Genomic DNA, 14,810 nt, shown 5'->3' on the forward strand with positions numbered 1-14,810 from the left:
TACACCTGAACCGACTCTAGTCTCGTGATTTCAATCTCGTCGTCACCCGACATTGGCGAGAGGTTGAAGCATCCTTTTCGTTACTGCGCGTGTTTATCCCGTAGAACAGCTCACGTTGTCGATAAAGAGCAGCTTTATGTCTCTATGCCGATAAATAAACAGGGTTTTATTACCGCCGATGCGTTCGCGATATGAGCTACTCGTAAAAGCACCGTTCGTTGAAAAGTACCTTAACGAGCTTACTGGACGAACACCTGTTGTTCAGACAATTACATTATACGACGGACAGTCGCGAGTTGCGGCCATTGTAATACGATCGAACGACATGTACAAAGATAATATAAATGTGCACAGGATTAGTTTGCGGTTCGATCTAATTGACAAACTTGCAAACTGAAGAAAGTGAGTGTCCGTCGAAACAACAAACAAGCGTTTAGTAGATCTGAACACGTCTAAGGACATTTATAAAATTCTACAAGGGAGACGTAGATATTTCTGTATTAATTGTTTGTACTTATATGTATGACATTTCTATTCGCTTTTGTCTTCGACAGATTTGTAAGTGTTTAAATTTTCCCAGGAATCTAATCAGTTTGGAACAGATCGATTATCCGTTCTCGTAACTGAGAAATCAAATTGAGTAGAAGCAGATTTGATAGTTCTATAAAAACGGAATCCGAATTATCAATCGATGGGCAATCGTTTGATCTTTTCTTGAGTGGAATTAACACCTCGCGAAACCAACTTTACGTAGTTGACGTAACCGAAAGTTCTAAATGCTGTAAATGTTAATAAATACCGGTTTGCGAACACACATATATACCACATAAAAAAATGTTTATAAAACAACTAATGTAATTGTGACACAAACAGTTCGTTAAAGACCATGTCAGTTTCTTTTCCATTACCGAATCCGTTTGATGAAGACGGTAGCCAAAATCTGGAGGTTTTCATACATTTTTTACCGAAGTCATTTTATTTCCATACTAAAGAATCCTATAGAAAGCGAAAGTGATCAATCATTCGAATTTTTCAAATGCATATAAATAAATGCTTCGTTTTTCGTACGAATATTTAACATAACAAAGCTGCTACAACGCAGCGTAAACCTGTTACTATGCACGCTCGATAATTCTGTACGACCGGAATGCCAGTAAAATTCCATCCAGAATGTCCTCCGAATCGCCTGACAGTAGAGATCGTTTTCGCGTCGGCTCCTTTATTTTTCAACGACCATCGCCGGCGCACCGCTTCCAATGCCGAACCAAACCATCCGCTGTAGAACAATTTGAAAGCGGAACACTTCACAGTCTCGGATATGGCTTACTCGAATTACGTAACAGAAACTTTCTTTCGGCTGACTTCCTGTGTATCGTTCTGCTAGCAGATATCGACGGCGCCATTTTAATTTACCCGGAAATCTGTCTGCCAGCAGTGGGAACCAGCCGTTTATAAATGTTTTCTCAGCACGAAGTCACTGTAGTTATGTTAAAGCAAAACTTTACTTCAATTCTATGGAACTTTTCGAATCTTATCATCTTGTTGATCATCGAGATGATCGTGGACGATCAGTGATACTAAATCGAAATAAATGCTACCAAATACTAAAAATTGTGTAACGGTGTAAGTTGCTGTAAACAAAATCAATCAATATCTACAAATGTTAATGAAGTTCAATATGTTGATGATAGGCTCTTGTTGAAGCAGTATACGCTGATTTTAAAACAGCATTTGACACGGTCGATCACGATGTATTATACCGTCAGTTGTATAAGTTCGCGTTCATCAAAGCTTCCACTGTTTATTTTAAAAGTGGCCTAAGTCCCTTTTCTTAAACTTAATTCTTCTTTAATTGTTTTCAATTTATTAAAACGCGAAATTCTTAAGTATCTGGATTTTAAAATGAATGGATATGCGTCACTGTAAAAATTAGCATTTTAGTGACTGAAAAGTTCTAGATCAGACTTGCGGAATCACTCTCGAGCCGGTTGTTGTAGTATTGAAGGGTTAAAATGAAATATTCGGAACCCTTGCAAGTTGCTTCAAGCACATATATGTATGTCTATGTTCCTTCTACACGTGTTTAATATAAGACCTCAGGGTAGTAGGTATACGGAGCCTCATCTTTAAATTCCAAATCTTAAAATTTGCACAAACTACAGTTAAGTGTTCTATTTAGTAAAATGAAAGAGTCTCCGAGGCAGAATCTCGTCAGATGTCGCAATGTCGGGATTGTCCTATAGTGACGTTGTGATAGTGTTCGACTAAATACAGCTGCGACGTCCGCGCAGTGTTTTGACCAAGAAGGATAGCAGGAACCGAAGAATCTGGGAAAGCGGAACCCTCAGTCGCATCTCGGTCGCTTTATTAGATTCGCTTGGATTTCATTTCGTGACGGTTAAGCGAACGAGATTTTCGCGCCCGGTGGCCAACTGCCAACGGATTGAATTTCTTAAAATTACCAGACCAGAGTAAACCAAGTTAGTAGCCGGCTCTCGAACGGCTCACCCCGGCCGGGGGACACCTTTGTATTGCAAACTTGCGTAATTATTTTAGAAACGCCATGCCGCCAAAGACGTTTCGAAATTCATCGAATTACCTCGCTAATGGTGTTATGTCGAGGGAACGCAATCCGCAGATAAGTATCCGCATTTTGTGCCAATGCAACCCTTCTAGCACGAGTACAATAGCGCACTTCTGCAAGATTACGATTAACATGCGTCGCACAGACGAAATGCGAGTGTCCGGGCTGGTTATTGCCGAATAAAGAAAGAATGGCAACGCTTCTGTTGCCGCTTATTAAATAATAACCGGATTTAAAATGCTTATGCCAATGAAATTTAAGTAAATCGGTTAAACAACCAAGCTATCTGATAGTATATAACCATGGTATTTCCTTCTCCTTTTCCCTTTTTTGGTGGTATTTTATTCCTTTTCTTCGTAGCTTTTTCATACTCTACTCTCATGGACCATTTCTCAAATATATCAATGTAAATGGTTCATTCGCTTACTGACACGGACCCGATATCAATGTTACTTTCGAGAATCATCTCCCACCGTGATTATGAAAGATACTGGAACAAGTTACTATGGAGTGAACAATTACTATGCCTTTGATCTGTTTTCTAACGTAATTAAGTGTATGTTTATTGCATAAGACATATTACAATTATCCGTTCAAAAATAAACGAATTGAAAAAAATAAAAACGTTCAATGTGTCTCATTCGATAAGTAAGCCAATTATGCTCGAAAACAAACAAGAGGCACAGTCATTTTATTTTCAATAATTATTACAATTGACTGCCCTCCGAGTATACTTTTTACAAAAATGAAGACTACTTATGTCGTTTCAGAATATTCCTGTTAATTTCAAATCAGCAAGCTTACGCAAGTTGGTTTAATCGAGTGATCCTTCAAAGTCAAATCGACTATAATTTGGCTAAAATAAGGATAGGAATGATAATGAGAATTATCATTGCTGTTTTCACGCGCGTTGTGCTTATCGCCTCTGAAATCGAACGGCCGTCGTTCCGGCGCGGCGCGGCGCGGCAGGCAGGAATTTACGCCGCGACTACCTCAATTAAAACACAAACAGGGATGGTTGATTTAATGACCGTTAATTATTGCATTTGACTCGACATATTTCAACGCTATGATTTCATAATCTCGTTAAACCGGGATAAATAAAGGTGAAAGGGAGCACAGGGCAAAAAGTAAAATCCGGTGAATCGACGCGGGCGAGACAAATAATAAGCTTCCGCGGAGCGTGTTGTTGGCCGAGTTTCTTGGCGGGATTTTTGCGATCACGAATACTGCGAGAATCTCGCTGAACTGTTTTATGTCCTGTTGCTCCAATGTCCCTCGTTTCTGTTACAATCGCCCGCCGCGTCGGCAAGAAAATCGAATTATCACCGAGCCACGGATGAGAAGACCTTTCTATCAGACTCCGTTTGTGCTTTGTATCGAGCGATCGTCGATACAATAACCTCGGCATCTAGTAGCTGTAATAAAGCAATTACCGCCAAAGTATAATATTCATTGGCGCCATTAATTGGACCGTTTATTTTCAAAGTGCTGGAGGTCCATTTTTGAAAAAAATGAGATATCACGTAATTCATGCTTAATTTAATGTAAATTTTTTATGTATAGTCCGTGTTTAATTTCTTTAAAAAATTTCCATGTTTTGTGCAATTAAAAATTGGTCGGTAAATGAAATTGCATAATCATCGATTATGATAGTAGTATAAGTCCAATTGACAGAGGTAGGTGGCTTAGCAGATGGTTGCCGATCGGTAGCCTATTATTTTACATTTGTTTTATATTACGTGTCAACATGATAAATTCATTATACATAAAATGAAACGAGACAATTTCATTTCAATAAAAAATCTTCAAAATGCGATTAAAAAACAAATAAGAAAAAACACTAATGGAGAACAGGTAAATTGTTTGCAAACATGTTGGATGAGGTTTCTCAAAAGTGCACCATATACTATTTTATATAAAACATCGATGAAGGACAAAGAATTTGAAACTATAAATTTATTACCTACACGTCCGGGAAGACCACTAAAATTTGAAAAAATCGCCCTGGCGCTTTTGTACCAAGATGCTAGGCCTATTACTTATGAAAAATATAAAGACATCAAACAGTTATTATCTTATATACCTTCGGTGTATCACGCATATTTCGAAACACTGCCACATGCAGGGCATGAGTAAATACTATCAATATCTTGTAATTTTAACAATGTAATTAGCGTCTAAAATTAAAAATACTACTTCTATTTTATGTTGTGTCATTATTTGTAAAAAAAATTGGATTAATATAAAGTATATGTTAAGTGATATTTAATTTTTCAAAATTAAAATTAAATGATTTTTACAATTGTCTAATGTTGAAAGTGGTGTAAGTCCATTTGCAGCCCGTAAGTATACATCAGTTTAGTAAGATACGCCTAAAACAAATTTATAGAACCAAATTACACATTGATAAAACAGTAGAAGCATTGCCAGACTTCATATAATTTGCCTAAATTTTTTAATTAACGGATATGTTAACCTTTAATTTTTTCGAAGCATTCTTGCTTCGAAAAAAAGCTTCAAGAATTTCGAAGCGAGAAAATGGACTTACACCACTTTGAATATAAACGGTCCAATTATAGAAGAACGTTGCACAAAATGATATAGATAGGAATTTTGTCGATCCAAGGTAAACAATAAAGAGAGCGTTTATCAATAATTTGTTTTCTATTATTATTTATTTGCTTATTTATAAATGAGAAAATCCATTGGAGTACGCATTACAAGATATTAGTGCAGTGATTACAATAAATTTTTTATTTGATTTCGACATTTATTATCAATATTGACAGTAAGAAGTTTAATTACAGTATAGTACATGGAACACCTAAAGTATCTAGTACACCTAGACATTCGCTAAGGTAGTAATTGTTAGGCTAGTGCTCTAGATGAAGCTTAGAATTGAAAACAAGAAAGGAGTAGAGGTCAACTCATTAAAATATTAGAAATTTTAAAAAGAAAAGCAGTGTCAATAACTACTCTTCTAGATACAAGGGACTCAAGGCCTACGACGTACATCACATACGCATAGTTATAATCCATATAATACATGGGATTATTAAGTTTAAATGCAGCTAGTCTGAGAAAGCTGTGATGCACCTCTTCAACAATATGCGTAAATTCAATCAAATTCGGCAGCCAGAACTCTCATGCATTATTCCAATTTAATTCCAGTGAAGCGACCAATTGCAATGGTTTTGGTTTGTTTTCTGACATAATTACCATTATATTTATCGAATAAAACTTGTTAAATATTTTCTTTTATATTGTCTATTTTTTAATTGAATTAAATTTTTGTATTCTTTTATTTTGTTTGTTCTTGAATTAAATGAAAATTTAACATGTCGTATTCAATATGAAGATACCTGAAAACAAAGTAAGACAGCAATTGATCACCCCATAGTAACCGGCTCCGTTACCCTATGATACGACAACCTACATTCTTGAAATCAGACGCGAGTCCCGTAACGAAGCCAAGATACCATTAAGTCTTCGTAACAGATTTGTAAGTAGAGAAAAATTCAGGAAAAACGTAAATCTTACACCCAAGGCACGCACCTCGGAGATCACGGTCATGTCATCTTTGAATAAATCTGAGAAAATCATCCGAGTGCGCAGGGTTAAATATTGACGATTTTTCGAAATTCGTTGCCCGTGAAATTCACATGAGATAATTATAAGAGTTCTTTTAACGGTAGAACATCGTTTTTCGGAAAATTCGCTGGAAAATGAAAATAATTTGCGGCACTAGATAATGTGTTGATGCATTCAAGGAAGAATGCTATTATAAAATTTTCTGTGATGCTTAAAATTGTATACAAAGGGATTAAAGGTAAAGTCTACTTGATTACATTGCTCGCGACGCGTGCACAAGCAAGTTATTGAAAATCGATCGGCTTATGAAGCCGTTTCTGTGCTCCGCGTACAACAAATTATAAAATTTGTAATTTCAGTCCCCGGATCGGGCATTCATTAATTGGGAACGTCAGCGCGCACAGGATAAAATTTAACAACGACGCGAGTAATCAACGTTTCTCGGATCGCGCGTTGCGGAGCTTCGATTTGTTAAAAGTCAATAAGCCGCGCACAAAAACTACATTTCATTCATTAAGCCCAAACCGCTATGGATGATGGATATATCCTCATTTTTTTGTCATTTACCTATATGAAAAATGATTCTAATTAGGTGGCCCGAGATTGTGATGAATCACGGTTTTAATTTTATACGAGAAAAGCGATGAAAGCTTGGACTCGGGCTATTCATAATTTTTAAAAGATATTCATCCATTTTATGTTCAGCACAAACCAAGTAGACTTTTCCACGGAGAATAGTAGAGTCACATTTTCAGCCAAACATCAACTATTTAATAGTATTCGTCCTGAAAGACTAACTGATTATTATCATCAAACAAATTTTACGAGACCGTTATTTTAATCTTGCCAACGTAAAATCATATCAGTAAAATTTTATTTGTATAATAAACATGAGATGCCTAACGGAAACGCCTAAACGGAAGGTGTTAAAAAAGTGCCAAACTTCATCTAAAATTGAAGTATCGCGTCATTATTCAAATCCCACAATTTCATAAATTGTTTGTTGTAAAAGTGATGGGAAAGTTATAAAAAAATGTATACAGTGTTGATAGTACTATAGAAGCCAATTCAAAATTTCTTGATTTCAAATGATTATAATCAAAATACCATAATATACATATATAACGCAAAATTAGTGTTTTACGTATAATTAATTACTGAAATTGTTATCAATTAACAATAAAATTCGATTAATTAGAAGAAGTTACTTACCCGTTGCATTGAATAGTGAGAATTGATATTATATTTCACACTCCGCTTTTAGTTTTACTTTTGTTCAATAATAATATGACCAAAATATTTAAATAAAATCAGTGAATAGAGATGAAATCTAGCTCTGTAACTATAGCAACCTTAAAAGTCAAAAATTTGCAAAAATGTGTTCGATCAAATAGTACATATTCTGATCAATAAAATAATCATTTAATTTAAAGAGAGAAAAATTAGTATATCTCTTCGAATACTCGGACATTTTATATTACACGATCTATTAAGTACTATTTTTCTTATTAACCGAGCTAAATGGTTTTTACTTGTGGAATATTCATTTGTTCTATCGGCAACAACATTAACAAGATCAGATGTATGTACTTTCTTAAATGTAATATCATGAAAGACATGAGCAATTTTGAAATCTCTCAGTAGGTGATGTATTACGCATAATATGTGAAAAATTGCATTGAAATATTTAAATCATAATGAACACTTCAAGTTGTTTTCCAGCGTTCGTTTTAAAAGCATTGAATTATTTATCAGTTGTAGTTTATTTCACTGCAAAGTTATCTGAAGGAAGGGATAATGAAAAATGATAACAATTCTTCCTATTCAGTACATCTCATTTCATTTCAGAGGTAGATCATAAAGTATAGTGTTATACTTTTAGATATGATATAAGTATTGATTGTTCCTTATATAATACCATTTGAATTTTCGCATTACATGTAGTCACTTCGAAGTTATAATGTCAGATACTTCATATTTGTGAAACTACAGGAGCAATAATGATATTATTAATATTTAAGTATCCGAAGGATTACAAATTTCCTAGTTGTTTATCATTGCCCTTTTAAAAATCAGTAAGCCTATAATCCGTTGCGCGAAATAAATGGCCTGTATTTAGAAGCCACATTCGGTAATTTCAAAAAAGTGTCATTCAATAGCAGAATTATAAACAGTCAGTTGAATAATCCACGAAAAGTTACAAATACTGTGAAGAAAGTATAATCACGAACCTCTGACATCCCCTGTCTCGCGTCGACGATAAATTTCACCCTAATACGATGGACGCCGCTTCAACCTGTAGTTTATTTACGAAGAAAAAATACACTGTGCATGCGCGAATATTCGAATTTGCATTTATATCAGGTTTCCAGCATTGAAAAATTGAATTAAGGACCATGGATGCACGCGTATACGAAAATATTTATGAAATCAGAGTTGCGCGATTAAGCAGCGAAACGGAAAAATTTGTAATACCTATACATAGAAAATGTATATCGCAACTGTTCCTCCTTTATCGTCGAACGAAAAGATCGATTACGTGATTAGTTTGATAATGACAGCGAATTGTATGTAAAAGCATCCGAAAAATAAAGTAGACATCTAACGTCAGACGAACTCAAATAATTACGTGTACAGTATAGATTAACTACATATCATGTCAAATGCGCTATGAAATTTCACACGCTCTTTATCAAAGTGTGGCAAAATCTATTGTATTATCGATTCAGCAATAGTGAAAAAGCGAACCATTGGCAAACACTGTTGAATATGACCTGGCCAGGGTAAATCACAGTTTTTCCGCACATGGCATCGCAACAATACATACATACTCAAATTGCAATACAGTATCGGCTGCTATATTCAGGGCGCGATGAAAATTAGCTTTGTTTCTGTTGACCGGATAAAATAGTTTTCAATAAAATAAGTGGTTCTCATATCTGTTTCATAATTTTTCAGCGAGGAAATTGAAACTAACATGCTAAATTGCGAAGAAAGAGACGTCTGAATATATCCGGTGAATTGAAAAATTAATTCGATTAGCAAAATTTCACATCTCAAAGAGAACTTTGAACTGAAAGCTATTATTGTTTTAAAGCATTTGATTTAATCTTTAACTAAATATTTTTCGAAGAATCGACCATACAAATTTCCTAACGTCATCATTTCATGTTCAAGGGTGTAATTTAAAATTTGCTGCGCGTTCTTCCAGATTGTTATCGACTCTATATATTTGTTTCGTTAAACGGATACGATTCATTTTGTGAGATAACAGGGTCGAGATAAAGTTGTTGAAATAGGCAAAATCAATCGCAACGTTGATCGTTTTTATTCGATCATTCCCAATGCCTGATTTACAATTTCGTTCGAAATGAGTGAAATCAATCGATCCGGTTTTCAATTTCGCTCTGCCCAACCCGATCGGATCAAGAATCGACGCAATTTCACTTCGGTTCTCGCATACGCGCCAAGAACACCGGTTTAAAGTAAATCGAGATCCTCTCGCGAGGAGCGGAGGCACGAGTAAAGGAGAGACAGAGGTTGGGAAGAGAGAAGAGAGTGCCCGCACACCTGTCTGAATCTCGAGTAACGAGCCAAGAGAAACACAAGGCAACCCCACGAATTCGTGCTGCTCCTTTGAGCTCCCCTTTTTAACCCACCGCAGTGCGCGCAGCCAGGATAACGCAGAAAACCGGTTTCATAGTATTTATGCATCGTGTGTACGCGACTTGCGAATACGAATGCATAAGATGCATCCAGCCCTTTCTGTTCCCTTTAGTCACCGACCCTTACACGCACATATCCGTCATTCCTTTCTTTCTTTCTCTCTAACACGCTAGCATTCGCTATACTGTCGAGACACTTTGAAACGTTCTATATCACAAACGTCGTTCCAGTACGAAACTCCTAGAATTTCTTGTAACTCATTCACAATGAAAGCGAGTCTTGGCGAATGCTCGGAAATGGAGAAACATCGACACAGAAACTGATTCTCCAACTGGCATTGGGTTAAGTTCGAAATGACTTCACGAGTGCTCAAGTTTCGAATGGTGTCTCATCAAAATATTGGAACATCACGCTTGAGTTCGTTTTGTCGAGTGGAGAAAGTTTTAAACGAATAAAGGTTTCTCCATTAACATTGCCGATTTTATTAAAGCGATTGCGATATAATTATTTTACTCGATCGGAAAGCCATTGGAATTCGCGAAACATGGTTACTAACAAGCATAGCTGTTCGAGCCTCAAATCAAATCAGTCTCATTGAAAAATACTCCTTTACTTTCGGAAGTCGTATTATTTAATTGTCTGAACAACGTGATCGTATGCGATATATATATTTTGAAGTAATACAATCAAACGGTCATTCGCATCGATTGGTAATAACTGTTGAACAATTTAGCAAAAGCGTAACGATATTGCAATATTAATATTAAATATATTATGAATCGATAATCGTAGTATAACCGAAAAGGACATGAGTATATGTCAAAAAGTAATAAATGTAGGACTTAATATAGTTGTGTTTTATGAGAAAGGCTAAATTAAAGAAATAGATTGTACATAATACACAAGAGAATATACAAAACAGAAAAAATAATATAATACTAACAATATCGTTAATGAAGCGAACTCAAAGAATACCAAAAGTATAAACCAAATTTGGAGTAAAGGATGGATATATTGATAAAACCTACTCATTGAGCGAAAATTTGTAAATAATTTTTCAACTGGGTACTATAGTAAATTAGTTTAATTGTTCAATATGTGAAGAGAGTGGATCGTCATTGTCAATATAATCTGGTAATGTAAAAGGTTCTTCTGAAGATGATGAATCCGATAATTCTACAAAACATGATTATTTTAGTTGTTATATATTATATTATGCAAAGAATAATAAAAAGAACAATATAACTTACGATCAGGACTGTTTGTATGTTCTTTCTTTTCTTCTGAATTTGAGTTGTTTTTGCATCTTTTTTTTTCAACTGCTTTCATTTCTTCTTCATAATTAAAACTATCATAATGACTATCTTCATAGGAGGTAAAGTGAAAGTAAGATAGAGCGCATACAAGAGCTATGAAAAACAAATTTGTACTAATTCCAACAATGGCAGACAAAATTGGCCAGTGAAACATAAGATAGCGTAAACCAGATAAATGTGCATTTATCATAACAGTAGCTGAATAAAATTCAATATGTCTAGATTGTATCTCAATTGATACATCTGTAACAGGATGGCTCTGATCGTCTTCAAAATTACCAAACAATTCAAGAACTAAATTTTGTTTTTCTTCAACACTACCGAAGATCATCATTGGTGACAATGTAAATGTTGTTATTGCATGTAGCAATGTACTGCGATAATGCATCATGGCTGACCTACATACGTCTTCTACAATAATACCATCTCTACTATGTAATTCCGCACAGACCATAAACATACCTATTAAAAATCTATAAATTAATCATTTTAATTCTTATGACATTATGAAAAGATTCAAAAACATTACCGAGTTCTTTATTAGCAGGAGATTCTGGCATTTCTAAATGCAAGCTTACTTTATACGGTTGCCCAACCATAAGCAATTGTTGTTTATTTGTTAACTGTACATATGCTGTAGGAAAGCTACATATTCCTTTCTGTGCATTGCAAGATCTACAACAGGACAAAATGGTTTAATTTCAGTTTTCACATGGCGCGTATATTTCAATATAATAAGAAAAAATGGAAAACAATGCAATTCATTATGAGCAAAATAACTAAAATACAACTGAGGAGCTCACCTGAATTGTAAATGTACCGGCCGTACATATGACATATTCGGCATGTACGCATAGTAAAATGCTGTATAAAGAAATACTGATAACCAAATAATAAGGATTGCAGTAATAATGATCATTCCACCGCTTACTATCACATGTTTAGCAGATTGTACACTTCTCGTTGTCTTCTTCTGCACGTTAAACCATTTTCTATTTACTAATTCTAACAACCTCGAAATTAATATCATTTTACAATTTAACACACTTTCGGCTATAAATTAGGTTGGTTACTGCGCAACTTTATTTATGCCTTCAGCAATCGTTCCATGAGATAAGATAAGTACATAATTTATCGTTTAATTAATCTTCTTTTTAAATTATTTTGAACTAAAATATAGGTTAACTCCATTGCAGTTTACAAATCGAGGAACAACAGCGCTGTCACTACTAGTTCTGTCAAAGGCAACGATAAATGTAACGTCATTACGTTTTATAAGAATATATTTTACCGACGTTTCTCATATAATTTATATAATAATCAAATAGCATTTTCAAACATATAATTACAAAAATAAGACATAAATTGTATTAATTATTTATTATTTTTATTATTTTTAAAATGAAAAAATTGTAGCTTTACTTGTTTACATACACAAGACAGTTTCTAATATAGATTTTCAATACTAAAACACTTGAGAATGGTGCATACAATAATATGTGTTATGTGATACATTCCATAGGAAGTAGTGACACATTTCATAATATGTATTATAAGTATGAAATATCAAAATTCATAAAATACTTGAAGCATTTTAAAAAAATATGTACATTGTAAAATTATACTAAAAAAATAGAAAACAATGTTTTAAATTATTTCCCTTTTCTGTGTTCCAGGCGAGGTCTCCCTTTTTTGGTTGTTGGTTTATCTTTGCCTTTATTCAGTAATGGATGAGTTTCTAAAAAAAAGACGGGAAATTAAAATAAATGCACTACAGTTTTATGTATTATAAATATTACCATCTACTGGGGCTCCTTGCAAATGAATATCATGTGAACGATGTTTTTTCATAGGTGGTTCATGTGGTGTTGTTTGATTATCTTCTGAATCTTCTACATCTGGTGATATTGGTAAAAATTGTAATGAGCCAATATCCTCCATTTCTTCGTCAGAGCTACAAAAAGCAGCAACTCTATCAATAGATGCAACATCCACTTCAATCTCTTCATCTTGGGCTTCTTCTCCTTGAACTACAGACTTGTCTTCATCACTTAAGTCAAATTCACTTTCCCTCTCTTCATATTCAACGTTTTCATCTAATTCCTTAAAATCTGGTGCAAAAGCAGACCAATTTTCAACTTGGTTTTGTGCCCAAATGGAAACTACACCAGATGATATTGAAGCAATTATTGGCCTTACAGGATGCCACTGTATCAAAATTTTAACAATTAATTGATGAACTATCTAATGTCATAGAAACGGTAAATTAACTATTTACCACAACGTCAAGTAACAATTCTCCCTTAGTTCCATGTAAAATTTTCACTAAATTTCCGATACTTTTTTCCCAGACATACAAAGCATGTTGTCTTGCAGAACCAGCACATACATATTCTCCATCCCCAGAAAAACAACATTTTTTCCACATGGTTTTGTTTACAAGATCTTGTAATTTTTGTATGGGTTCAGGTTCGCCATCTTTTCCACATGCTAGTACTTCTGTACTATCATATACACGAATTACTCTATCTGATGTATTTACTAAAAAACAAGATCCTCGCCGAGCAAACTCAATACTTTTCACAGCTGTATTACTAGCAGTGCCTTGTGATATTTTGTAAGAAGCTTTTACAGTTAGTGATTCTGCATCAAGAACTAAAATTCGGCCACGAGCATTTCCAGTATACAGAAAGTCTCCACGGCGATCAAAAGATGCCACTATATTTAAATCACTCTGCAATAGAAGGCTATTTCTTTAGATTAAATATATTGTGCTTTTATGCTAAATATATATATATATATATATACATATATATATCTACATACATCATCGTCAAGAGGTATAACTCTATGCGAGCCCTCAACATCAACCATTACTGCTGCATGTCTCATTGGACATACTAAAAATTTATTAAGATTTCTTGGATGAAACTGTACTTTTAATATAGGTGATGGAAATCGGTATTTCTGATCACATTCTCCTGATAAAACATCCCATATACAAACATTGTTGTCTGTAGAGGCACTTAATAATTTGTGTCCATTTCTAGACCAGCTATATAATGAGAATAGTAATATAAAAATTCAATATGAAAAGTTTCTTTCTAAAATGCTTACCTTAAGGAACATACTGGATGAACATGTGCACTAATAATTTTGGCAACACCTCTTGTCAAAAAATCCCATATAACAATTCTACCATCGTTACATCCAACAGCAAGGAGAGTCCCTCTCTTGTTGAATGTACATGTTACTGCTAACGATATGCAGTCTAATGTACCATCGAATTCCTAGTAATTATAAATATTTTGAGATCAAAAAATTAAAAGAGCACAATGTATTTTAAGGGCTACATCTTACCTCTGGATAATTTTGTCCAAATGATTCTAAAAAAAGAAAAACGTCAATCATATTTTAACTTTATCATGTACTAAACCAAGTATTTATAAAACCTTACCTAATAATTCTAAATTCATTTTTACTTTATTTGTTTATGTATCTACGTTATACATAGAACTTATTAAAATTATTATTTGCAACATCCATTTGTTAACCTACAATATCACTATCACAGAAAATAATAGAAACGAAAGTTTAACGTTTTCTAATATTCAATTCCAGTGCGTATTGCGCATGCATCCGCATGTAAG

General features: G+C 34.2%; 2 protein-coding genes across 2 annotated transcripts; both read right to left on the reverse strand.

The window, feature by feature from the left end:
• Window positions 1-5,265: 5,265 nt before the first annotated feature.
• Window positions 5,266-12,446, reverse strand: Seipin (lipid droplet biogenesis associated protein seipin). Its single transcript, XM_078192289.1, has 4 exons — window positions 11,964-12,446; window positions 11,690-11,835; window positions 11,095-11,622; window positions 5,266-11,020 (listed from the first exon to the last, which is right to left on the reverse strand). Exons 1-4 carry the CDS (start codon window positions 12,188-12,190, stop codon window positions 10,923-10,925), a joined length of 999 nt encoding a protein of 332 aa, XP_078048415.1. The 5' UTR covers window positions 12,191-12,446; the 3' UTR covers window positions 5,266-10,922.
• Window positions 12,447-12,575: 129 nt separating this feature from the next.
• Window positions 12,576-14,810, reverse strand: Rbbp5 (retinoblastoma binding protein 5). Its single transcript, XM_078192288.1, has 7 exons — window positions 14,618-14,810; window positions 14,521-14,546; window positions 14,278-14,450; window positions 13,987-14,215; window positions 13,439-13,894; window positions 12,960-13,368; window positions 12,576-12,898 (listed from the first exon to the last, which is right to left on the reverse strand). The coding sequence occupies exons 1-7, from the start codon at window positions 14,634-14,636 to the stop codon at window positions 12,813-12,815; spliced, it is 1,398 nt and encodes a 465-aa protein (XP_078048414.1). The 5' UTR covers window positions 14,637-14,810; the 3' UTR covers window positions 12,576-12,812.

Source organism: Augochlora pura, chromosome 10 (genome assembly GCF_028453695.1).
Source record: "Augochlora pura isolate Apur16 chromosome 10, APUR_v2.2.1, whole genome shotgun sequence".
NCBI lineage: Eukaryota > Metazoa > Arthropoda > Insecta > Hymenoptera > Halictidae > Augochlora > Augochlora pura.